Source organism: Mastacembelus armatus, chromosome 11 (assembly GCF_900324485.2).
Source record: "Mastacembelus armatus chromosome 11, fMasArm1.2, whole genome shotgun sequence".
NCBI classification, from domain to species: domain Eukaryota; kingdom Metazoa; phylum Chordata; class Actinopteri; order Synbranchiformes; family Mastacembelidae; genus Mastacembelus; species Mastacembelus armatus.
This window is the reverse complement of record NC_046643.1, coordinates 17,237,450-17,264,889: the sequence shown is the minus strand read 5'-3', so window position 1 is coordinate 17,264,889 and position 27,440 is coordinate 17,237,450. Positions and strand designations below refer to the sequence as shown.

At 41.4% G+C, this 27,440-nt stretch overlaps 1 protein-coding gene across 4 annotated transcripts in view; it reads right to left on the bottom strand.

The window, feature by feature from the left end:
* Positions 1–27,440, bottom strand: part of hivep1 (HIVEP zinc finger 1) — a 48,767-nt gene that overhangs the window by 10,082 nt on the left and 11,245 nt on the right. For 3 of the 4 annotated variants that reach the window (XM_026300810.1, XM_026300811.1, XM_026300809.1), the window contains exon 3: positions 2,308–2,361. In XM_026300810.1, the coding sequence (XP_026156595.1) occupies positions 2,308–2,361 (54 nt within the window). Of the gene's footprint in view, positions 1–2,307; positions 2,362–11,058; positions 11,473–27,440 lie in introns of those variants that run through there. The other variant, XM_026300812.2, reaches the window with a different exon arrangement.

Sequence of the window (27,440 nt, the reverse complement as noted above, 5' to 3'; positions counted from 1 at the left end):
AAAAAGACAATGAGGAACTTATTGCCACTTAGCTATACAGACAGTGACTTGATGGGCATTTAGCATCCATAGATTAGCATGTTCTAGAGAGTTATGCAGTCAGATTACTATACTTATTCATCACAGTTGCTTTACAATGCTTTCTTAGACCATAAAAGTAAATATTTTCAATTATTACAGTATTTTCAATAGTGATGTACCATATTTATTACTTGCTAATTATTCTACCTTTATTTTATTTCTCACTTTTGTGAAAATTTAATTCTTCACCAGTTAAGCTGCACTAATCTGCAGGATTTTACATTTTGCCACTACTATTGTAATTACATTGTTGCTTAGCTGTACATATACTGAAAAAGACATACGTTCCATGCTGAGAAACATGCAGAACAAAATGTTTAATTATAGCGCCACACAATTACATAATATTGTACTCAAGTTATTTAAATGTTCTGAAGAGCATAACCACATTTAGCTTCTAAAAAAAGCTTTAAAAAAAATCATTGGTTTCAGTATATTGTTTTTTTTAAAAGTTGGATGTGGGTATGTTCAATAATTTAGACACTTCACTCTTTTTCATTTGCTGTGTGACTAATACCACAAAGGCCCACGGATCATTACATAATAAATAATAATTGTTCCCTTTCTTGTTTTCCCAGATATGTGGACCTATGGAGGCTTGGTACATCAGAAAATATCACAAACAAATCTAAAACAATATAGAGAAACCGGTTATGCATGCTTTCAGTTCTTAAAAGGGCGCACCCATATTGTGGTGTCCTATAATTTGCCATGTTGGCCTTCTAATGAGTCACGCAAGTGTTTTAAGGACATGTTGCATAAGATTAGCCCTGTCACAGTTTCCTGGCTTGTGTAGGTATTTCCCAGGATGAGGTCAGGGTTCCCTCAAAGCCTCTGGCACAATTGGATTGAAGAACACCTTGTCTTTACATAAGAATAAGCCATTCTTCACACAAACAACTAGTCTTTCAAGCAGCACAAAAATATAACATGCTCCTAAATAAGCCTTTTTATTCTAAAATAGTCTGTTCTAAAAGTTGTGTCACAAGTAAACAAATTCGCATGAACTGCAGGCAAAAGACATTTAAAACAGATTTGTTTTTCCATATCTTCTGGGACAAGTCTGTAAAAGAGACTCTGCTACTTCCCCACTAGTTTCTATCATAAAAAGTACCAGCATTTGTCAGTATCTATTTTCAGCTGTACTGTTTGTAAAATCATTTTTTTCTTGGGATAAAAAGAATATTCATCCAATCAGCACCTTTTTATGAACCTCATTACCACCCCTTTAAATGATTACACATTTTCAAATCTGGGACTTTGTCTGTATGAACATGGGGCTTTTTAATATAAAATAGCTGCTGTGTCAACTGAATTAACTTCTTTTTAAAGGAGCTTCACCTTTGACTGTAGGCAGGGACATCAGAACCTGCTGTACTTTGAGAAGGGAACTTAGACAGGTATTCTTAGACTATGTTTAGCATCTCCACCCAATCTCATTTACAGTAGATGATTCAATCAAAGCTTGCATGTTTTTTTTGTTGTTTTTTTTAAAAGGACAATGTTGCTGTCCTGAGCTCAGCTGAGTAATGCTCAGGAACAGCTTAAACAAATACCATGACGCTGCCCTGTACTCGACCAAACTGGCTTTTCTATTTCAACGTACTTACATAACAGCTCACTTAACAAAAGAAAATAAGTAAATTAAAGAATCTTTGTGTATGTAATATTGTATTATAGAGATTTCTCTGTATGCACAGATTACTGTATGTTGTTTAATACTGTAATTAAAGCGAGGAAAGTGTTGCAAAGTATTTTGGATCATTCTAATTTGTCTCCAAATTTTAGCATCTATTCTAACCATGATATTGTTAAATATTCACCCAGGAACATAAAAACCAACTAAAACATTTACACTGAAAATAGCTTGATTGAATTAGAAACTTTAAGTATAATGGCTGTTGCAAAAATCCAGATGTTGCACAGCAGCTAGAGTAATAACTTTTAACCAAATATTTTTATGAATTCCACTTGCATGTAAATATTGTGTTCCTTAAAAGACATAAATAAATCTATAATGGATTTACCGCTAAGTAAGGGAACATTTTGATAATATTTCTTTAACTAATTACCAATTAACCAATTTCAAGTTAAAGCCTTCATTTTTGTGTTACCAGGTGGTGAATAGGAAAACGTTCTTCTAGACAATGAAAGTGAAAGGATTCCTTAAATTTCCTCTTTAAAAATAAATGTACCTTCACAGATTAAATTCAAAAGATCTCTTACCTTTCTGTGGGCCTTTAGGGTCTTTAAGCTCTTTCTGTGCCTCTTCAATTTTATCTGTAACACAGGAAAAGAAACCACGGTCAGCATGAAGACCAGCGCCACACAGATGCACATACACACGCTCCACAGTGCAGGCAGAACAGAATGTAACTGATGAGAAATCAGAAACAGATATTCTTCCATTATGGAAACTCCTGTAATCAGAAGGGGCAAGCTTGTGTGCATACACCCAAACACGACTCTACAAGCACATACACCCAAACACAACTGTACACGCACAGCAAATGCAGAAATGAAAAAGTTCATTTTCATTATCACACACTGATCTCTATCCTACCAGTCAATCTGTATAATCAAATGCTATTTAAACAAATGAAGACAACTCAGGGCTTCTTTACATGACAGTCATCACCTACAATCCAGCAGGTGAAGACCTTGTTTCTGTAACTACCATATGGATGTGTGGGAGGTGAAACCGTGCTGACTGTGCTACTATAATCAATATTAATTATATACACTGGCTCACCATGGCATGAATGGGTTATACACAGTGAAATAGAGGCAAACCTTCTGTCTTCCTGCTACTGCAGGGTCACAACCACAGGCTGCTGGATGGAAACTCCACCTCTCCAGGACTCATTATTTTTAATGAGCCCTGGAGAGGTGACTGTGAATGTATTTGTTAGCTTAAAATGTAACCTTAAACTTTAATCAGCAGGTTTATATAAATCAATAATACAACAATCTGGATGAAAATCATAGTAGGCAAATAATATTTACAGTTTAAACCATAGCTTGTTTTTCCTATTAGCTTGAGGGTCTGGTCCACCATCCATCAACTTTTTGTTCTCATCCACATCTATCATGTGAAATGTTCTGGCTGTGCTCACCACAAGACAGTTTCATAACGCTTTATGTTACAGGGTTGCTATTTCCTAATCACTTATTGAACATTTTCTGGGAAGGAACATGTAGTTTGGTCCTAATTACTGTAAAAACAAAGCTCTGAGGCTGTTATTTTAGCTAGATGGATTAAACTGAATGAAACCTTTTGTAGACATAGTTCACATTTCCATGTTCTGTTCACCTCAGGTTTGTGGTAGTTTAGCATTTAAAGCTGATCACTCTTTTACCTAAAATTAGTACCAAATTACTTCTTAGGAGATTATATTAAAAAGATGTATTTACTGTGAAAATACAGTAATAAGTTTAAACCAATCTGCTTCTTTCCCAAAACCACTAAGTTAAATAACTAAAATAAAATAATGAGCATTTTTAGATCTCTAACTGCACATGTAACATGCCTACATTAAGCACAGAGGACACAAGCAGGCCACAGAAGAAGTCAGTAGATTATGTCATCATGTGGTACTACATTCACGCCCTTCTCCATCTCTTTATACTAGGCACACGCCACAGATTACATAATGCACCCCACCCCTGTGCTGCCGTGGAGCAAAACAGAGGCACCCTGCCAGAGGAAACACAGCAACTGAGGCACATGAGGAGAGGGCAGTGTGTTTATATTGGGGTCTGACAGAAAGGGAAGAGAGAGGTGTGTGTTTTTGTCTCTGGCCTATTTGCATATCAATAACCACGTTAAAGAAAAAAATCAGGTAGGCTGACAACAACACTATCATGGTATCTGTCCAAACAGAGACGATGCTGAACGTTCCCTCAGTCACGGCTGTTTCCTCAAGTCAACGGCTGTGACTGCAAACCCATTTGAGATAATAAATGCTTATTTTAGTGGTTGGAAGATTTAGAGGTAGATTTTCACCAGCATATGCTTCACTGTTTGCACAGCTTGATACTGTACATATGTCTTATATTAAACCACACTGGCAAACCGAGGCATAAATGATTACTGCCTTTATCTTATTAGTGGTTGTGAATGGTAGGGGACCAGAAAGAAAGCTGTTATAGATCAGATTGCATTTTTTACATAACAAGCCACAAACAAGACCCCCGATGCACGACACCCATGAAGTCAAGCGCCACAACATGGAAAAGAACAGGAAAACCAACCCAAATTAGTGGAAAGGGATAAGGTGGTGTTTCCCTCAAAAAGGACAAAAAATATTCCATCCAGAGTTATTAAGACAGCAGGGAATGATTACAGGCTCGTTCATATTTCCTTCTTTGTGGCTGGCTGATGTGGTCTGGGCGAGTTCTACATATTTCATTATGGGGCTTTGGGACATTCAACATACCATCTAAAATCTGTATAATTGTCCTGTGACCACAGGAGAACAATAGAAGGAATGTACACAAATGTTGGGTTTTGCCATTGATGAAAACCAGAGCAGACTGTGGAACATGACCATTAAATTAGAGAGCAGGAGAGAAAACAGCTCTGGCCCTGGTTATAACTAAACTGTTTACAAGTGCAGTCATAAACAAAACAGAAAGAAAACATTATTTGTTGGATGTCTAAACTCCTACTTAAGAAGGCTTTGCCATGCAAACTGCAGACCAGTCAAACTAATTGTGTCTGTCAGAGGTAAAACTCCTTCCAACTAATAAATGACACAAAAATTACCAAGGTTGTAAAAAACACACTGAGCTTCTTAAGTAAAAAGCAGATAAAGCATCTGACTAGCATTACTAATTTAGTGAAGTATGGATCAATACGCTCTGCTAATGCAACTTAAACATGTCGTACTAGCAGCATTATGTCTTCCATGCTGTTAGAAAAATGTCATGTCCCTAAAAAAAAAACAAAAAAAAAACAAACAAAAAAAAAAAAAAACTACTGACTCAAGGTGGCCGACTTGCGATCTCTGATCGATGCTAAGGATACACAAGGAACATGAATAGGAGGGGCCAGAGTGGGTGCATGCATGTCAATTAGGCGGGAATTTGTGGGCGAGGGAGTCAGCCTCCTTGCTGGTCGCTGTCATGACAACCATGAATCCATAATTTGCCCCACCACCACCACATAGCATCTTCCAGCCCACTCCTCTCTCTGCAGTCTAGGGTGAGTGTGAAATGTGATTACTTGTGCCCCAAGGGCCAAAATAACGTCACCTCACAGGAAGCATGTGAACCCATCAGCTATTGACAGGGGGCTACTTAAAGGAGGGAAGAGGGGAAGAGTCCATCCAAGCTTCATTAAGGTGTCTGACAGATAATCATTAATGAAGATGTGGCCATTAACAGCTGCAGATCCAAACACATTGCCAATGAGGTGCGGCACCAACTCGCTGCTGGAAAATGAACCTAATAAACCAAACTTCTGTTTGGAACCACCCTCTGCCTGTTAATCAATAACAATATTACAGTACAGCAAAGTAGCAACATCAGCCCACACCTAGTAGCAGCACAACTGCATCTTCCTGGCACTGGATTCATGCTGAAAGTCCCCTCTGCCTGCTGGCTGACAAACAAGCACCAGGCTCCACACCCCCTCCTTCCCTTGCTGCCAGCTTGTTACACATTCATATTTTGCTCAACAGCCTGCCCTGCTGGGCCTCACCAAGCCAAATGGTGGCCATCCACAGCATAGTGGCAGCTTTTCATGGCAGCCATATGCACAGCGTTCATGTGCTTCAGATGGCCCCCGATGGCTTGGCTTCAGCATTTCCTTTGAGCATGAAAGATATGTGTTTGGGAGGGCTGGGGCCGACTTGTTTTACAAAAACAGCATCTGTGAGAGCTGTAGTGTCATCAGTATGCGTGACACTATGCCAGAGTACCCACAACATGCCTGAACAATGCCAGAGGACCACAGTGTGTGGGCAGACTTGCATCCACCAAGCAGTGATGGTGATGATGGTGATGGTGATGATGATGATGATGATGATGCAAAAGCTGTAGTAAGTGGCCAGCGAGTCACTTTATCACACCATATTTAATGAAGTAGGACAAACGACTTTGTTGGTCGTTTTCCTGAGGACGCAGTCAGCGCTGACAGATCTTGGGGACCTACAGACAGCGAAAGGACGACTTAGCAAGGTGGACTGGTTTAGATGTTTGGACAGCAGGCTGACGACTGGTGACTGAACAAGGAGTGAACTGCCAGCTGGATGTGGACTGCACAGCGAAGCGAGAGGAGACGAAGGACACAGGAGAATGGAGGAGAGAAGCCTCCGCAGACTGAAGATGATGTGAGGCGGCAGCTGCCCCCTTGTTCACTGTCACTGTGCAGGAGGGAGATGGAGATTATATAACTCGAGCACCTCCACCAGCCTGCTGTACCCACCCGGCTGTGTGCAAACACACACCAACATCAAACACACCCTCACACTGGCTTATGCATTCTTAAAACAGTCTAACAATAACATTTTCCAACTCAACAGACAGACAGTACATGCAGATGAAAAATTAAACCAACAAATCAACAAAACTATTCTGCAAACTATTAAATCATTTTTAAGCAAGAATGTGAGAAACGTGCTGCTCCAGCCTCTGAAATGTGATGACGTCCTGCTTTAGTTTGTCTTATATAATAGCTAAATGTTCTGGGTAAAACAACATGTGGAACTTTGATTAGATACAGGAATTGTTTTTTAGTTACAAACACAAGCACGGACATTTTTAACTCAAAAAGAAGAAATAAAATGAAGAAATAAAATGAGGAGTGGAGCTGAAACTTACTGCTTATTATCAGCTGATTGACAGAAACATGTCCTGCAAAACTTTTTGCTAAGACTCATCACATTATGCAAAAATATGAAAAATCTGATCGTTCCTGCCTCTGAAATGTGAGGATTTGTCTTTAAGTTGCCAAATTCTGTGTTCATGGGGGTTAAACTATTGCTTAGACAAAGTAAGCAACAACAGCAGCACATCAGGAAGTGGGAACATGGGATGGGCTGGTTTTGTTTTTGATTGACTGATTACTTGACTAGGTTATTAGCTAACTGTAATCAGACCTAAAGGACTGTCAGGACCCAGAGCTTACCAGTTGCACAGCTGTAGGAAAGAAAACAGCTGAATCCTGAGCTGTGTTAACTTTGATAAACACCCAGTTTATCCTTTCATGTAATTACAGTTTTATATAACAGATGTAGCAGCGACAATATTTTTGTTCGGTGACAGTGAAGAGCCAAATGACTCACTGAAAATGGCAATTAGGCTTCATATGAGTATAATGCTATTATTAAACAAGGATCGCCTCCTGTAATAACAGAACAGCAGCTGCAAGACATGAGCTTTGCAAAATTCTCTTTCACCTTTAAAGGAAGTCTTCTGATTTTATCTCAGCCTTCTTCCTGTGGCCTGTGGAGGAGACGCTATGTTTTTGCAACCCTCAACAGCTGACCTAAGCAATAAGCAGCCAGAAGAGTATCTGTCAGCATCTGACACATTTTTTATCTGACAGACACGCCCAAACAAAGAGACTCCCAGTCGTCTTGAGGGCGATGAGCCCGTCAGAAGCAGAGGTGGGACTGAAGGACTAACAAAACAGGGCTACAGGAAATGCACTGTGCTCCCCTCAGGGATCATGGATGATGATGTAGAACAGAGGGATCCTCCTTCACATATCCCGTTACAGTGCAGTCTATCATTATCAGCCAGATTAACACACACACACACACACACACACTAGCTTGACTAAGAGCTGCAGCATCTATCTAATCTATCTAACCTAAGTGAGACAAAAGGAGTGACGGGGCGATGAGTGATGGAGACAGAGAGAGGGTGGAGACAGACGTAGTTATGGAGCTGAAGGTTGAAATATGTTCATAGTAGAAAGTAGGGTCAACAATTCTGATAATTACTCATCTTTTATAAAAGGAAAAAAAGTTTGCTGTTTTATATCAATGCAAACTGAATCACGGATTTGGACCATTGTCTGGAGCATCACTTGGATTCTGGAAACTTGTGATGGACTTTTCAATATTTAATAGACAAAGAACAAGCAAAAACAAAGGAGTTATATTCTAAAGTACTAATCCAATGTCAGGTTATAGTTTTATTCAGGATGAACTTTAGTGCATCTGCTGTAACATTTAAAAATCCTTTAAAAAAGTCCTGCAACTTAAACTGTTCATTATAGATAAATCTCATGATTCTTTCATTGTTTAATGACATTAGTGAAACAGCAAAAAATCCAATTTAAACTAAGCGTTTGGTGTACGGTCTTAAAAGACAACCTAAAAAGAATTCATTGATTATTAAATTTTAATTAATAATATAATTAGTAATTTAATAGAATAATGAATTATTCATTTTCTGTCAGCCAATTAATCGAATAAGTATTTTTTTCAGATTTGAGTTTATAGCAGAAATTCTGGGATTGGATTACAATCCTCACTCACTCACACACACACACACACACACACACACACACACACACACACACACACACAGTGTATTAGATTTACATGGGAGTTTAGATTTGATCTTGAGAAATACTTCAGGTTTCGTACAGCGTCTGCACTAGAATCAAACAGTTAAGAGTCTGAGCTGTGGACAGACAGACATTGAAAGCAGGGAGGGTTTGGTGTTTTTAAAAACACTCTGCAGCTTGGGAATCAGCTGCTGACTGCAAAACACCCCATGACTGGGGGCAAGCAGGTGGAGAGAGGGATGTGGACGGATGGAGGGCAGTCGAGCTGTTCACCCTGTGCTGGGAAAGTCTCGGGGAAACTGTTTATGTCTGTCGTGAAACAGCGCAGTGAATGGAAATGACAGAGCCAGGACAGGTGTGAATTCAGCGTTAAGTCGAGCTTCAGGCAGAAGCCTTTTAATAATGTACCGCTCTGAATGGACACACACACACACACACACACACACACACACACACACGATAAACAATGTCGTTCTGAGCCTTCACCCGAGTCACTGGTCTCATTTTCTATAACAATAATAATTATCCCAATAATTTGTGACAATACTGCAAACACCCAGTCAACAAATTAAATATTGATCACACTGCCAGCTGCACGCACACGTGCGCGCACGCGCGCGCGCACACACACACACACACACACACACACACACACACACACACACACACACACACACACACACACACACACACACACACACACACACACACACACACACACACACACACACACACACACAGACAGTGGTTTGGTATCTGTACAGTACTGCTGCCCCCGCAGGAAACTGTAGGTGGAAGAAGCTGCAGACTGGAGGCCACAGATTATTGGGACTGCGTGGGCACTCTTGTGAAAAATTGATATAACGAGAAATCAACTAGGTGGGTAGAAAAGGGTGTGTGTGTGTAGGGGGCTTAATGGTGCAGGCAGAGATGAAGGTGAATGTGAATAATACCCCTTCCATCTTTTTCAGTCCACACAAATATTTAACCTCACCCTGAAGAAAAGAAAAAAAAAAATTACAAAAAAAAAAAAAATCTGCCTGCACCAAATCAGACCAGAAGGAGTCAAACACCCAAAGACGACAACAGAAAAGCAGTAAATGATGATTTCTGTCCCTCACAGCTGAAAATCATAGAAGGTGTGAAGCCTGTTTCATGATGTAGTAAAATAAATCACAGAAATATAATCAGCAGCTAATGATTCTTTTCATTATTAATGAATTTCGACTCCTTTTTTCAGTTAATCAACTCATGGCTTCAGGCCTTCTGTTCAACAGATAGAACAGGTCACAACTAAAAGTCATGCAAACGATATGAAACCTATTATGAGTGATCACAGGCAAAACCACATGTAAATCCCAGTAAATATGACCTGTATAAATATGTTGGGCTCAGCCGTAAACAAAATGGTCCCACACTGTCACACAAGTTATTTTTGGCTAAACGTTTCTGTAAACTGCTCTAACTTTTCACTGTTGATTTCAGTGTTTTGAGTCTGTTACAGATCAGATGTAAAACAGTCACTGAAATTCAGCAGCCAGCCTTCAGCCGTACACACAGACGCCTACGTCTTCCTAAAAAAAACAAAAAAACAAACAAACAAAAAAACAAAAACTGGAGCTAAGAAAGTTCCAACCACTCAGCATCACAAGGTCATGAAGGCTGTGAAACGAAGGTTAACTCAGACGCTGACGCTCGTCAGACGACGCCTCAATGAGCCCCATGGGACAGGAAGCACGTTTCACTCGTTTCAGTGTGAAAACACATCTTTGCAAACATGTCTGTCAGCAAAGTAGAGATAGGCTGGAGTGTCACATCCAACTCACACACTCACACAACTTGAATATATTTAATAATCATGGTAATAGTTGAGTCACCCAGAGTAAAGTGACAGAATATATACAGTACATCGTAGGCATTTGTTTATTGTGACTGGGCTGCTCTATTAATAATTAATATTGACGTCAGCTGTGCAGAACACTGATCACTTCGACAATGAAACAAGAAGATGAACATGGAAGATAGAAACTAAACAAAACTAAAGGTGCAGAATAAAACAACATTTAGATTCTATGAAAATAGGAAAATTACATATCACAGTAACTTTTGTTTGGGAGCAGAAATTGAATTGTTACATTTTAACATACTGAACAAACAGGATATAACTTTACTAAATTAGTGAGCTTTAGACAGCCAGACTAGCTGTTTCCCTCTGTTTTCAGTCCTTATGCTAAGCTAAGATGCTTTTTTCATAATTAAATCAACACTTGGCAGAATAACAGATAATGAAAATAACTGTTGGTTGCAGCCCTGAATACTTTGCTCAGGTTTACAGGCTCTATGCACAGAGATTAAGCACATTGGAGATATATTTATATAAGAAGGTCAGAGTCTAAGCTTCTGAGTAATAATTAACAAATCAAACTTGACTGCAAATTAAACTCAGGACTTACACATCAGTGTGTTCCCTATAGAGCCACCTGGTGTCCCGCGGTCAGACTAAAACTGAAAGCTGTGCTGCACCAGCCTGTAAGAACAGCAGCACAGTGAGGATCCCTCAGGCTCGACTGCCCACAGATGAGTGACAGCGGACTGACTGCTTCCTGCTTTGTGTCACTGACGAAAGCAGAGATGTTGATATTGACAGACACAAAAATGACAAAACTGGAGCTGAACCCTGGCCTCCGAGTCCCACTCAGCTCAGGGCAAACAGTCACTTTAAGACAGCGACTCCTGCAGCAGCTCGCTGTGTGCTTGTTGGTAGGTGTTTCACAACAGTCTACAGGACAAAATATTCACTTCTTACCCAGGACTCTGCTGATGTTTCATGGAACAAACACTCAGCGACTCCTTTTGTTCAGGAACAAAAGGCAACTCGAGAAAGAACAACAAGTGCACGCACACACTCCTGTGTCAACACAAGCAGTCACAAGTCTGCGTTTCTACCCTATCAGCTGTGGCTCTGCAGGCACGGGGCGTAGCCAGCGGTTTCCTCAGAATAATGTGACGAGGAGGGGAATTCCTGTAAGGCCTCGCAAGAGAGAACAAGGGGAGGAGAGGAAGGAGGAGGACGAGGGGAGGGCCTGCTCAAACAGAGCAGGCCGGGTGACGTCACTTCAACCGGCTCGGGCACCCTCCAGGGGATCCTCCCTCGTTCTGTTTGTGTCAGAGGGGGAGGAATTTATTGGCACTGCCAGATGCCGGTTGCCCAACAGTTCACTCACCGCGTGAGGACGACTCAGAGGTGTTTACCAGAGCACACTGTTTTTGTTTTTTTTTTTAAAACCTCCAGCCCTCAGCCCACAGCTACTTTTTCAGTTCCTTTTCAATAATGAGACTGCATGTTAGCAGTTGTGCGTTTGCTTTCAGTATCCTTCAGATGACCCTGCAGACATATTTTAAAACGTCAAATACTTGAATCTTTAATTTGTTTTAGTCTGAAAATTTATTTTAATTACTTTTGACATTTTATCACTTAAACAAAAACATTATTAATGAGAAAATCAGATTAACTGATTAATAAAAAACAAAACATAGTTGCAGCCTCAATAAGCTGAATATTGAATATTTATAGGCTTCAGCTCTGCACATGCATCATTCCAGAGAAGTAACAATAAACACAACCCATTCAATTTTTTACTTTTTTTTGTTGCATCTCCTTTGTATAAAAAAGTTCAAGTGAACCTGAATTTGATTTGTTTTAATGTAATGAATGGAAATGCTCCCTTGTTGTGCCTCGAGCAGCAGTATTGTTTTTCAGCCTAAAAAAAGAAGAGACATCCGAGGTTGTGTGTGGGTGAAAAACCAAGAGTGTGGAAGTGGCTGTGAAAACTACAGTTTGTTGTGAGAGCTTTTAAAGTCAATACTAAATTGTAGCTCTGGGCTGAAGCAGAGCCACCTGGTAAACGGTGACTGACAGAGTGATGGTGACACTGACGGGCCGAGATAAAGCCGCAGGTCACGGTGTCTGGACTCCATGGGAGCTTTAGAGAGGACCAGGATCGATAGTTACAGGACAGGATTCACCCTGCTCAGGGCAGACGGGCTGACGGCCGACGAAGGCTCAGCACGCTGTGCTACAGAAACGTCACAAACTGGGTGTTAGCACGACAAAGCATCTGTGAGTGACGAGAAATAGGAAGCTCCCTGTGCTTTATTTTTGCATTAGTCATTACTGGAACTCTGAGGGTTTTACAGTTTAGCCGCAAAAAAAGGTTGAGAAATATCAGACAAATATTTACCCAAGCAGGAACTGCAAACAGCGTGACCGAGCTCTTTTTGCAGTGTCATTGCCGCGGCTCAGAAGATAAATACTTCAGAGGCAAAAACTTCAGGATCAACATCTCACACTGTAATTAGGCCGGCCAAAGCAACAGCATAAAGTTGCTGTTGGCTGGTTGAAAGCAAAAATAAGCAGTGATTCACTTAGACAGCTTAGTGCTGAATCTATGCTGTTCTTAAAAATGACTTAAAGAGGGATCACTCTGCAAACACTGCCCCAGGTCAGAGTGTGTACAGAAAGTGAGCGAAGCAATGAGGGAAACACCAGAGTTAATGACACCTGAGCTGTGGATAATGCAACACCAGCCTGAATGAAGTAATCCCTGTCCTAATACCTGTCCTCTGTGTGCCCGTTAGGTAAAGATGTCTACAAACATAAACAGAATTACACACACACACACACACACACACACACACACACACACACGCCTTCACAGTCCTTCAGCTTGAAAATAGTCATGAATCGAGTGTCTGCGTTGCATACAACCAGCCGCCCACGCTGACCCCTCATACTCTGAATACCAAACTGAAAGCGATCCAAAGCCAGGCAGGGAGACTGATTAACAGCAGTTAAGACATATTTTCCTCTGTTCAGAAACACCTTGGGGTAACAACGTGATCAGTCAGGTTCATCTGAAAGGTCTAATGTACGCAGGCACGTTCAAAAAGATATGCAGATGATTTTTGCGCAACTTTCCAGCTACAGTTTCAAACAGCACATGGAAACTGTTCATTTACTATTAAACTATTTCCACTTTATGCTACTTCATACTCCAACTCAAATACTGCACTTTTCACTTCACTAAAGTGATCTGTTCAGAAAACAACAGATAACTCCATACTTCATTTTGCTGGCAATAATTAAGACATCAGGACTTTTAGTAATAATGGTGTACTTTTAACATTGTGTTCATACTTGTACTCAAGTAAAGGATCTCAACATGCCTTCCTGCACTGCTAATGCCAGACCACTGATGTTATATCATGACCATTTACCATCAGAGACCAGTTTATAACTCCGAGGCTTTGACGCAGCTCAGGGCCCAATACGACACACCTAACGCAATTCTGGCCAGTAAGTTTCATCCAGTTGACAGATGTTGCTGTGGTTTCTCAGAATCTAATCACAGTGGTGTCCTTTCTATGGGAGAAAGGCTAATATCATGGCCGAGCCTTCAAGGAAGAGAGACAACTCTTAATTAGATCTGGAGCTGAGCTGAGTGTAACAGGCACTGAGCCTTTGCAGGAAATAAGGATCTAAAGGTATGCAAGGTCAATCATAAACAGCAGTCGGATCCGGCTCAAGCTCAGCTCCTGATTCTTTGCTGCCTCTAACATATTCTCGTCCTCCTTCCCTCCTTTCGTCTCCTTTACAAAACAAGACTGATCTCTCCTCTGCCCGCCGCCTCCCACTGCTCGTTCTCAGAGGAGGAGCTGAGACGTTAACGAGAGCTGTTGTAATCGCTCAAAGTGTTGTACTTGCAAACATAAAGCCATGTTAAAGGCATGAAACCTGTCATGCTTTAATTTAAACAAATGTGTTTTCTTCTCTTGGGTCCAAAATGAAGCGAGCTTCCATTTCAGGCTGAATCTGTTGATTGACTGATGGGATCTGGGATTGTTCAGCTCATTTTTTGCATTAAAATGACAAATATTTCCTTTTATATCTGTGTGATCATTTTAGAGGCTGTAGTTTGTGCTGTTAATATTACACAGTAAAGAAGAACGACAGGTGTTCGTATTATTCTGTCTACCCCACTAATATTATTGAAGTTAAAACAACAGTAACACCATCCATGAGAACATCAGCGAGTACGTCTGAGCTCAACCGTTAATCTCACACTCCTCTGGACTCTTGTCATGAAACATTGCTGCAGCCTCGTAGAAAGCAAGATCCTGCATTTCCCATAATGCAGCTCAGTTGCATCTTTTCTTTAATCTTTACAGAATACATTCACAAAAATACTTTGCCGCAAAAGAGCCGCTTTCTTTTTACAATAACTGAAGAAGAACTTGCTCGACATGAGCAATGAACAAACTTAGAAGTGGAAAAATCAGAGAAGGAAGCATCACAGCACTGTTTGATGGACAAGAGCCCTCTGGGAAACGCAGTGTGAAACCACTTCCGCATGAACCATTTAGTGCAAAGATGTCCCCTCTGCTTTCAATAAAAGTCATCAAGATTCATTATGGATGAAGTTTTCACAGTGATGAAACCACATTAATACAGTTTTTTTTTTGTTCTCCTACAGAGCAGTGTGTTTCTGCCATACAGTGTGTTGTCAGTGAGCCGTCGGCTCGCCTGGAGAGAGACCGGTGGCCGGCTCTGCAGACTCCCACAGGGTTTCCTGCAGCTGCTCCAAGCTTCTCTCCGGTTTCTCTCTGTGTGGATGCTGCCAGACAACCATCTGCTTTTATAGCTCATTTAGCACATACACACTCGCATATACATGACTGGGCTGACATGTAAACACAGAGGGAAGAGTCTCAACAGTGGCGACAAGAGACAGCCCTGTTTATGTCGACTAGTTAAGCGTTTGCACCTGTGTCAGAAATTAAGCTTGTGAGCTATTAGCCAGAATATTGCATTCTCATAAGGTTGTATACTATAAGTACTGAATATTGCAATTTTCATCAAATGACATGATTGAAGGTAAACCACCCTGCAGAGGTAAAAGCATCTTTGGGCCTTTGATTTGGTTCTGGTTCACTACCGCTGCTTCTTCCTCTGTGGTGCTGTTGTTGCCACCCACTACCACGCTATTCGCTGCTGTTACTCTGTGCCATCAGCAGTAAGCAGGAGGTAACGTTGCATAACCACACTAAGCGTGAGAGACACGGTGTTCCCTCACTCTCGTTTTGTTTTCCTTCTCCTCCCCCCTTCTGCCATTTTCTCAATCCTCAATTTCCCCACCTTGTTTTCCCTTCTCCTCCCTCTTTTCTGCCTCTTTCCATCATCACCACCCTCTTTTACACCCCCCGTTTTCCCATTTTATCCCTCCCTGTCTCTTTCCCTGCCTCCAGTTCTCTGCTGCCCACTCCTCACTCCTCCATCGGTTTAAAAACAGTACATGGACACAGTAACCACCCTCATGTCTGTGCCTTATGAAACCAAAACACACTGGCACCGGTGTGTTGTGCTCAGATGTGATTTTGGACTGCAGCTAACGATTTTGACTCTTCGGCCAATTAAACATCAAAAACACACAGAGAACCTTCAGACGCTCAAGTCGACATCAAGATACTCAATTTACTTTCATGTGAAATAAACAAAAGCAGCAAATTTTCACATTTGAGAGTCTGGAACTGTCGGTTTTTAAACGAGTGATTATCAAGACAGATTTAATTTAGTCAATCAACTGATCATTTCACCTCTCCACCGCTTCTCCACAGACAATCACATTTTGATCATTTTGCACAATCAACTGCTTCTTGTTGCACATTTCCATCCACTACTCTTCACACAAATAAAGTGTTAAACACTTGGTGGCGCTAATTGTCCAGTAAGAAGCTATAAAGGCACTGCAGAAGAAGTAGCAGCAGAATACGACATCATTTAAAGAGCACCAATCAAACAACGGAAAATCATGTGAAAAATGTCACTTTCTTGATTTAATTGTGAGTCTCAGACCTGATGTTTTCACGTTCTTCAGCGCAGCCGGAGCTTCAGTGACGTTCGAGTCACGTTTCATGAATGTTAAGATTTATTTGCAAGGCCTGTTTCCACTGCGTGTTAACATTCTTCTTTTAATGTCTGCATATCTACAAATCTGCAAATTGTAAATGTACGTAAAACACAGATGGAAACAGTGAGTAAATGTGAAGAACAGGAAATGCTGCAACATCAGGGATTAAGTGAGCTCACAGCTGAGGTGGAAGTTTCCAGGACAGCTAATAAGATCATGCATTTAAAGGAAATTTAAGCAGAAAATATAAAGGAAACCAATTAACCAACCGATGCTGCAAATAATTCTTAGTTAGGACTGAATGTAGCAGCACTTACGACTGACCTCAATGTTTCTCCGCTATAATGGCTGCAACTATTCTTACATGAAGCCACCCAGCGGGGGAGAGGCAGGGGAGCTAAGTGAGCCTGATGATCTCATGGTGTGTGGAAGAAGTGTCTAAGTTCAGCTCTGCTCTATCTCTGGACTGAACTGTTGCATAACACCTCCAGCTCATCCCTGGCTGCAGCACATAGGCTTATCCTGTCCATCAGCTGCTGCTGCCTGGACGACGAGGGCGAACACGACGGCGCTGACGAGCACCACAGCTGTTAAAGTCTTGACCAGCATATTTGTTAACCAGAGGAAACGCATGTAGAAAAGATGATGAATGTCGGCCGATGTGCGATAAAACATTACATTTAATGATGAAAAACTCTTTAGAAACTTGTGCACATCTGATCAGTTTCTTCACTAAATCAATGATTTAAGTCATGCTTCAAGCAAAGACACTGAACACATTTCGTTGCAGGTTGCAGCTTTTCAAATGTGAAGATGTTTTGCTTCTACTTGCCTTAATGGCAAACATGAATATAAAATCAATACATTTCAAGCTGTCTGTAATTCTGTCAGCGTGTTTCCTTTATATCTAATACCTTCCTCTTTCTTCCAAACAGCACTTGTTGAAATGTGAAACCTGCCTTGAATATCTGTTGGACTATTGGTCTGATACACAAAAGCAATAAGACGTCACCTTGGGCTCTACGAGGTTGTGATAACTAAGGATTTTTGTTTTATTTTCTGACTGTTCAGGAGGGAAAAAATTGGCAGGTTAATTGATAAAGTCAATAAATGTTAGTTGCTGTGATGAAAACTAGTAAAGAAATGTAAAAATGAAATCACAGACAAAAAGACGCAGGATAAAACTTTAGCAAAATGTAGAGGACTGATATGATCTAATGTAAGATAAGAGAAAGAAAACGAGAAGGAGAAAGACACTGAAACTGAGCTCACATCGAAACAAAAGCCTGCAGTCAAAACACAAACGGATCAGCACAAAGACGAGCTCTCGCAGCGCTGCACAATACCTGTCAGGAGGGAGAGGTGAGCCAGAGAAAGTCGACACTTTCTCAGAGTCGCTGGCTGCTGGTTTTTCCCTCGTGGGCTCAGAAACGCTTACGGGGAAACACCTGACATTCCCGACCTAGACAGACACTTTCCCAACCCATAACTGCTGGTATTCCTGTGCCTCTGCCTGTCTCCCAAAAAAATTAAATAAGACAAAAAAGCAGGAAAGTGAAATGCTGCTGCAGAGCGGAAAGCTGAGCGTCTGACTGCCGTCTGTCCTCAACACACAGCTCTGTCTCTGTGCTTTCACTTCTCCCTGGTTTCTCCACTGTCAGTGTAGCAACCACGCTTCTTTCTCCTCCCTGCATTCGTGTTACTTCTCCCCCCTCCTCTTCCTCTCTTCTCCTCCTTTCATCCTCCTTTTTTTTTTTTTTAAATCCTTACTCTAAATCAGGGAAAGCCCTCCCTGCCTGCTTGAGCGCTGACTTCCCTGAGCTGAGCAGCAGCGCTCCCTCTCTCTCTCTCCCTCTCTCTCTATAAAAAAACAAAACAAAGCAGGATGGAGGCTCAGAAAACAACACAGGTCTTTCATTTCCACATACGCACTCACGTACACACCAACATCAGATTAGCTGCTAACCTACTTGTGGTATAAACCTCCCACAGCCCTGCAGAAGCTATAAATACTGCTCATTCTGTGCATTGATCCTATCTGTGCAGGGCGAGCAGCCAGGACTAATGAAGACGCTGAGAGAAGAAGCCATGAAGATAAAAGTCAGAGAGAGAAGATGTGATGTACAGCCTCAACCTGGACCTGAACGCAGCTCCACCTCTGACTACGACGACAAACCACGTTTATTTACAGGAGCAGGTGATTCAGAATCTGCTCTCATGAAAATCACTGGGACATTGACATCGACTGAAAATTCGTTTTTATACAGTTGGAAAGTCTGTTTTCAATCCAACAAACAAAATAAATCAGAGCTGAACAGACAATCACATTTAAATGAATAAAGAACTGACCTTACATAAATAACAATTCAGCTAAATGATTAATCATTTAAGCCAATTCAGGATAAATGCCAAACGTTCCTGCTTCTTAAATGTGAAGGTTTGTTGGTTTTTGCTGTTTTAAGAAAGTAAGAAAATTAAAAATATCACCTTGATCGATCAATCAATCAAACTGATTAATGGAAAACATGACAGTTTCATCAATAATCAGAATAATCTGTCTGTTTCTGCCCTAAAACACCACAAACTGAATCTTGGACTAACCAGAGACACTGCAATAATAATTTTAGCAAAGGATTTGATGGGATAGTTGAACATGATGTTACACCCAAATGCTAATTAGCTTAGCACAAGGACTGAAAAGTTCCCACCTACCAGCATCTAAAGCTCATTAAATTACACCTTATATGTTTGTTTAATAAATACAAATAGAAGTCTATAAAAATCACCAGACGTGGTTTTATGGATCAGTCCAGACTATTCAAATCTTCATGTCTGAGAAGCTGTAACCACCAGGTGTTTGGCATTTCTGCCTTAAACATGCACTTAACTTTTTTTTTTTTGAAAGCAAGAAAAGAAGATTGACGTCTCAAGTTATATATAGAGCTGGAGTCAGGAAGTGGCTACCCTCAGTGTGACGAAGTAATGCTGCTGCTGCTTTTTATAACGTTGACAAACAGTCTCATCTTTGCTGATATTATGAAGACCCCAATGTATTTCCACACTCACTCTCTAGCCTGTAAGGCTGCAATGGACCATTAGGCAAACTACTTAAAATGGTCTGATGAGCTCAGACTGAGCATTTTGGATTCAAATATGCCTTTATCAATTCAACATTTAATTTTAGAAGTAAATATAAAAGTGAATAAACTGATTTCTGTCCTAAAGAAAACAACAAACATGTATTTCCCCCTGATTGTTACTGAAACTTGCAGTAGAAACATTTTGTGCTAATTCACAATTCAAAAAAAAGAAGATTTTGGACTTTCCTTTCAGCACCACAGGTGAGGATGCTCTCCCCACTCTCAGCGACGCAGAAACGCCTGCGGAGACTCACTGTTAGTCATGCCAGGCACATGGGAAAATAAAATTGTGGTTACAAACAATGCCTGGATTTCATTTTACAAGGCACACCTGAACCAGAGGCTGAGTCACACATCGACGCCCTGCAGGTTCCCACAAACACCTTCTGACTCTCCTGCACAGTTTTCACATGGCAGCAGTTTCTACATGTTTATTTTAAACTTTGTCTTAGGCCAGCAGCCTCTGAAATCATCCTGAGGTCTAAAAATACACCTCATCTCCAATTTTCCTTAGAGAGCGTTGTGCTGTTAGAGGAGGGAAGTCGGGAATCGTCACAGCTCAGAGTTCCCCAGAGTCTCTCCCACCCGAGAGGAATCAGGAGCTCGGAGACCCCCTCCTCCCAACATCTCTCCCCATGGCAACAGCAGCTAAAGGAAGAGTTGTTATGCAAGAGAATGAAGCTTTGCCAGCAGGCAGGCACCCCTTTCTCCTCCTCCTCCTCCTCCTCCTCACACATATTTTCACAGCCTCCCCATTAACTCGCCTTACATTTGTCCCCATAACTCTCTTAACCTCACCATTCTCCCCCTCTTTTACGCTCTTTCACACCTTCTGGCCCTCTGCCATCCCCAGCTTCACTCTCCACTGCTGCTTTAGCCCCTTTTCATTTTCCTTTTCACCCTCTCATGGAGCCTTTTTCAGTGGCATTTATCTTTGGCTGTGCCTGCAGAAACACAGGTGAGCAGTTTTCCATTTGGAGAAAAGAAATGATTCTACGGTCAACTGAGCTGATAGTGGGTTGACGCAATCACTTGATGGGGGCTTGATGTGACTGCCTGACCCTGCAGAGTGAAGCACGAGTTTCCCCGTCATAAAACAGAGTTTTGCCAAGTTATCTTTAAAACCTTTAAGTGCTTTTTAATACTACATAGAATAAAAGTAATCACCGGTTTTATGATACCAGCCAAAATATAAAGTATGATGGTAAATGGACTATATTTACACAGCGCTTTACTAAACAGCAAAGTACTTCACAAATTTCCCTCATTCACACACAACCTGGTTTCTGAGACACAGCAGCTTTGGAAACCCAGCAGCCAACAATCACTTCTCTACTCCGTCCTGTTGTGAATAATAGAGCAATCAGTCTATTTATAGTTAATGATAATAAATCATTTTATTTCTCAAGCAAAAGCATTCTCAGGTGCCAGCTTCTCATACTGTACGCAAGGACTTCCTGCTACATATTAATGCAAATTGAATATATTTAGGATTTGGGGCTTTTGACAGATTTAACTGATAAAGATAATCCTTAATTACATCCCTGATCTAAAAATATCCCAGTCCCTGATAATCTTATTGATTAAATCAATGTGGCCTTGTTAAATGGTAGGTTCTCAGCGTTGACCACTGCTGGGTTACGTTCTTGCAGAGCCGAGAATGGTCGTCAACCTCCCGACCCTGTATGTTTGCATGTGTGTGTGTATGTACATTACTGTCCTGCATGTCTGTATTTAAAGCACTGACCTGACCTGACCTTGCTCAACCTTCCTCATGACTCTCACACAGTTTGGAGGCTTTCAATCTTTCACCATCGACCTGCTGGAATCCAATGGGGAGCCAAGTACGAACTCCCCCCTCGCCTGATGCTGACAGACACTTCAGGCCATACAACACTCACTTCCTCCCACTCCTCCTCTTCGCTCGGTCAATACCTTACAAACACAAACCGCACAGATGAAACAACATATTTCCTGCTGATGGCATATAGCCTACAAAAGCAGAGAGGAAACTATGAAAACAAAGAGAAGAGTTTATGAATGAACAGGCAGTGAGATAGGAGGCCAGGCCAGAGATGGTACAGAGTGTGTGCTGACATGTACAGGATCCAGATTCCTGTAAAACACCCACAACCTGGATTTATATTTCTTTCAGTTCTGTTATTCAGCATCCTGCTTTCTGCTGACTGAAGCCTGAATGTGTGTTTCCCTCAGACTATAAATGTATGTAAAATATAACAATAAAGAAGAGGAGGTTCAGATCACGGTTGCAGCAAAAACAAGAACAAAAACGAGCAGAACATCAGAAAATCAAGCTTGTTTACTTATTGCTTCCTGAGATAGTTCATGATTTTGTGTTAAGACATTTCATATTTGGCTGGATTTGTTAAATGAGAGGAAACATGTTGATCTTTGTCAGTGTTACTCAGCTAATCAATCAATCCGACAGGACAACAGAAATCAACAGCTACTCTGCCAATCGTCATTTCTCAGCAGTTAAAGTTCAACTGGGTAAATGTGAGGATTTGCTGCTTTACTCGTTTTCACACATGTTGCAAACTGATGTTCAGGTTTTGTGGCTGTTACTGAAAAAGTTTTGCTTAAAATGACGCCGCTGAAGTCAGGACGTGGTTGGCCTGGCTTAGCACAGAGACTGGAGGCAGGATGTCAGAGCTAACCTTATATTCACATAACATGCTTAGAAGCAGGGTGATGTTTTAGTATCAGCACTATCACCATATGAGCTGAGCACCTTCAATCAAAACACTAACTATTGTACCAGCAGTGCTGTATCAAGACAAACAGCAGAAAAGACACGCTGCAATTTTCTCAAATCATTTCAAATTGCTTGTGCTGCTTGTTCTGCTATTAAATGCACGGCCTTCTCCACTGATCACTGTGACCATGAGGCGAAGGGTTTGGGATAATGCGTAATGAGCAGAGAACTGTTCTGTGGAGATTTCAGGGACAGCAAACTAACATGTCCTCTGACGGGGTTCTAACATGTCGTGAGGGTCCGTCTGTCACCATAAGCAAAGCAACAGCCTCAGTTCCCATGAGGCCTTGTAGTTAGTCACTGCCTGATGCATGTGACTTTCAAGAAGCCCAACCACACAGCTGCACTCTGATTGGCTGACATGGAGCGGTGATGATGGCACACGTCCCACGCAGGAGCAGCGAGTGTCAGTGTTGATAAATACAGCCCACGGCCTGACCTTAAGAAAACCACAGACAACCTCTGCTATCTCACCCATCTGCCCACCAGCCATTCCTCCACTTCAACATCTGGTGCGTGCAGCAGTAAAGGACCTGTCGCTCTGAGTCGAGGACAAGGCCTCCTGGAGGCTGCATAAAAACATAATTCATCATGAATTCACCATCATGTGTAATCACTGATGAAAACACTAAAATGATGTGTGCACGTCTAATGCCGTGCGCAGAATTAAGACAGTGACATTGAATTAATTCTGTATGAGCTATGAAGCTGCAGCAAACTGCTCCCAATAATAGAAACAGCAGTGTAGATGTGTTCATAAATGTATAGGAGGGAGATGAGAGTCTGCAGGGCTCCAAACCACCTCATGAATCAATGCATGATGTGAACGCAGCCTGTCCGAGCCAGACGAACGCTGACTGGAAAAAAAGATGATGATGAGAGGGGAAATCACAGTGGAGTGTGTTTTTCAACCAGCTATGTCTGAGTGTACCTCCGGGCTTGTCACTCATTGGATAGAAGGGGAAACTGGATTTCCCCACCAGATCTAAACTGACAGTCACACAATCAGCTACGCAGCCACCTCGTCCCGTTTCTCCATCGAACCTCACAGCCCCGCTCTGTGCCAGATCCTCTGGGCTGAATCAACAGTAATGTTGCCTCTCCTCTCCTTAAAGCTATTTCTTCTTTTTCCCTCTAAAGCTTTTATTCCTCACAGCATCGGGGCGATTTCAGCTAGTCGCCTGCTGCGAGGCTGCAGAGGACCTCTGTTTCAGACAAAAACTATTCCAGCAGGTCGAAAACATCCCAAACAGCATATTCTCATGTTTTCTGCATCATCTTATTGACTCATCAATAGTTATCAATTTGCCTGTTATTTTTAGGTTTGAATAATAAATTTAGTCTACAGTATGTCAGTATGAAAAATAATAATAATATATATATATAAAAAAATAAAACAAACAAAACTTCCCGACAAAACTTGTGAAATGTTTTTGTTCAACCCAAAACTCCAAGATATTCTGTTCAAGCAGCAAATCTTCACACTATTTCCTCTTAAAAATGACAAACAATAACTTTGAAAATTAATTACAGATTAAAGGACTTTTCATTTTAACTTAAGAGGGAAAAGTCTCTTCAACAACCTAATGTTGGCTCTTTATTAAACAGATTATTTGTGCATAAGAGTCCTGCCTGGGTGTCTCTCACACTGCAGCAGATGATATTTGCATAAAGCCGAGTCTTTCTCGACTTTACCCTGTAGTGTAACTGGGTGTTTTCTGAACGTGCACAGCCAGGTCTCATTCACAGACGACAGTAGCTGTCTCAGGTCCAGTGTCAGGGAAATCCTCTTTTCAGTTTGGATGGAGGATGAAGAAATAGACCTGGGATTGTCATTGGGAGTGTGATTCCAAGTGCACACTGAGACCGTGGCTGGACAAAGACTTCTCTGTCATGAGTCATTTTTATTAGGCAGCTACATCAGGCTTATCTTTAAGATATTTTCTGCTCCATGACACACTGCAGCATAAACCTTATGACACAGAACATTTTGTACAATCTTAAAAAAATTAATTTGTGTGAATCTGACCTAGTTAACCAGCTGCTGGGACTTTTACAGTAAAGTATCCAGTGTGTGACCAACATGTCAAACTGCACACAGAGGTACACGTCTCTACCGTGCTGTAAGTCTGCCTGCATTTACCCACTTCTGTCTAACATTAGACAAAATAACTCTAACCTCCCCTGCTATTTACTCCATTTTTTCCAGTTCTCCCTGAGTGTTTTTCCCCAGGATGCTTTTCCACCCTCCTTCGAGTTGTTACCCCGCTCTCGCCTCCCTCCACATTCGTAGGAGGTTCCAGCAGTAGGACACAAGGAACAGCACCTGCAGACCGAGACTCATGCTGCTCTGTTTCCCTGGCAACCCCAGCATTGGGCTTTGCTTGTGCAAACCATTAAGCAATGCCAGCTCTGCATACACACACAAACACACACACAGCTGCACACATACTTACACACACACAAAAAAGCGCCCCCACGCATCCACCCATTTAAGGGTTTCCGGCTAGCAGACGTCAGCTTCTTTTTTTAATTTAAGCAGTTTTTCCAAAGCTTTTTTTTTTTTTTTTTTTTTTTTTACCTCCAACTTTAGCAGCTTAACTCATGTCACATTTTCCCCACAATCATAAAAAAGCCCCCCCAGGGAGTCAGCAGCCTCCATGAAACAGAGGAAGGTTTTGTTGGGGCATTTCTCTGCAGGTGACATAAATACTCAGTGTGCAGAGGAGCTCTTCACCCCCTCAATGTGTCATGAGCACGTCTCCAAATAATGTGACATCGGGCTTGTGTCTCCACTGCAGGGAGAATTTCTTCCACTGTTTTGAGTCTCTGTGCTGACGTGAGCAGAGGCAAATCCTGCCGGCCCCCACCCTGTTTTTCCCCTCTCATCATTCCCGCTCAGACGCCAACGCTAACCTTCCTGAGTTGCCAACATCAATGCTCCTCAACAAAGTTTCCAGGAAGTGGCTCTGCAGGCCGCAAAAGCTCACCTGTGGAGGGAAAAGGTGCAAGAAGGTCACCATTCGTTAGCTCCAATTTAGCTCGGCCTGTCTGAGCCCTTCACTAATGCTTCAGTTTGAAAAGTTTAAGTCCAATAATTTGACTGATTGGGCAGCAGTCCTTGTTACTGACCCGAGATAAAGCCCAAGACACACACACACAAGGCTGGAAACAGTCAGGTCGTCTGTCTTCAGGGGTTCATACGTAAATGGCAGAGTGGGTGTTGGGCTTTCAGTGAAAGACACAAACACACATCTGCCTCAGCTGTGGCTGTCCGAGCAACGATAAAAAAGGTTTTGTCAGGCTGTTAATGAATGATGACTTGATCATTACTAGAACATTGTGTCCCACTTGGAAACACATTGCTGCCTCCACAAAGCAAAGCTTGCAGCAAAGACAAGAAGGTGCACAACTGACTGAATAAACAGTTGAAACACACATGCAAGACCTTTTCTGCACATGCAGGCGGGTGGTGTTAGCTCTGGTATTAGTCACCAACGTCTGATAAACAGGCAGGAATTTGACAGACATTCAGACAGAGTCTGCACGTAGCAAATGGTTTAAGATGAGAAAGAGAGCAAACCAAGCTGCAACCACAGAACTGTACAGTACTAAAACACAAAGATCTTTCTTTGTGGATAGTGTGACCAGCTGATGAATCCAAAACTTGATAAATTAATGGTTCAAAATTATTGTAATAGTTGCAGCTACAGTTTCAAACAACTTCCATTTGTGCATTGCAGCTTTAATCTCAAGCTTGTGTACTGTTTAATTATATTTCCTAGGTGAGTGAAATTTCTCAACACTTCATACATCAACACCAATTGAACACACCGGGATAAGCCCTTAAGAGCATGGATGTAAAAATAAAATAATAATTACGTTACCATTAACAATTACATGGCCACATGGAGTCCTGACAAATACACCAAATTACAAATTGGATTCCAGATGTTACCAGGTGTTGGGGAGGTCCCCCCTTCACCGCCATGACATTGTTACCCTGAAGGCTGATTAGTCAGGGAGCGATCACCTTCCACTTAGCAAAGGCCTGAGGTGATTAAAAACATCGCCATTTGTGAGATACACCTCATAATTACAGTTCATGGAAAATGGAACAAGGGCAAAAGTGCCTGGTCTCTGATAATCACATTTTCCATCACCAAAAATTGATTCTGCACAGTGAACTCTGAGCAGATGAGGCTGCCATTAAAACCAGAAAAGTATATGCTTTTATTCCTCTGACAAAAATAAGGAATACATATTAACCCACATTTCAGGATGGCAAATTGAGCCTTCGTTTTTCCCACCATATTCTATTTCATTCACACAAAATATGGCCATAAAAATTCCTCCCTCCATGGTCCCTCCTTGTGCCAGCTCTGCCAAAGTGAAAGCCTCTCTGAGGTTAGCACCAAGTTAAACAGACATCCCTGAACTGGTTTCAGCCTGTCTGTTGTAGTTACTGTTGCTAAAACCCCGTTTATTTGTGCCTGAGGGAGAGAAGTTCCCTTTGTGTGAATCCTGCTGCATTCACACACTGTAATTTGAAGGGACCATACGGAAACACTGGTTTGGCTGCCTAAGCATGACACAACATGTAAAAATCCATTCACTGTGGCCAGGATGTTAACTCTTTCTCTGCAGCGCTCAGGCTTTTACATAAGCTAAAGGTTTTTTTCAACAGTCCAAATTACAGTAGAAAATGTTCATTGTCTCAATTTATATTCCAGTTTTGTGTAAGGAAATAAAAACTAAAATGACACTGCAGTAAACGCATATAATTTATGCATGTAACTATACTAATAAGTAAAAATCCAAAGCAGCCTTTCTCAGCTGTATGTCTGTTCTACATACATTTTTTGCTAAACGATCAAATATTGTTATTGTGAATTATTAATTCAGCTTTTGGTGATTTTTACTGAACACCATTTCCCATAAGTCTTAGGTAA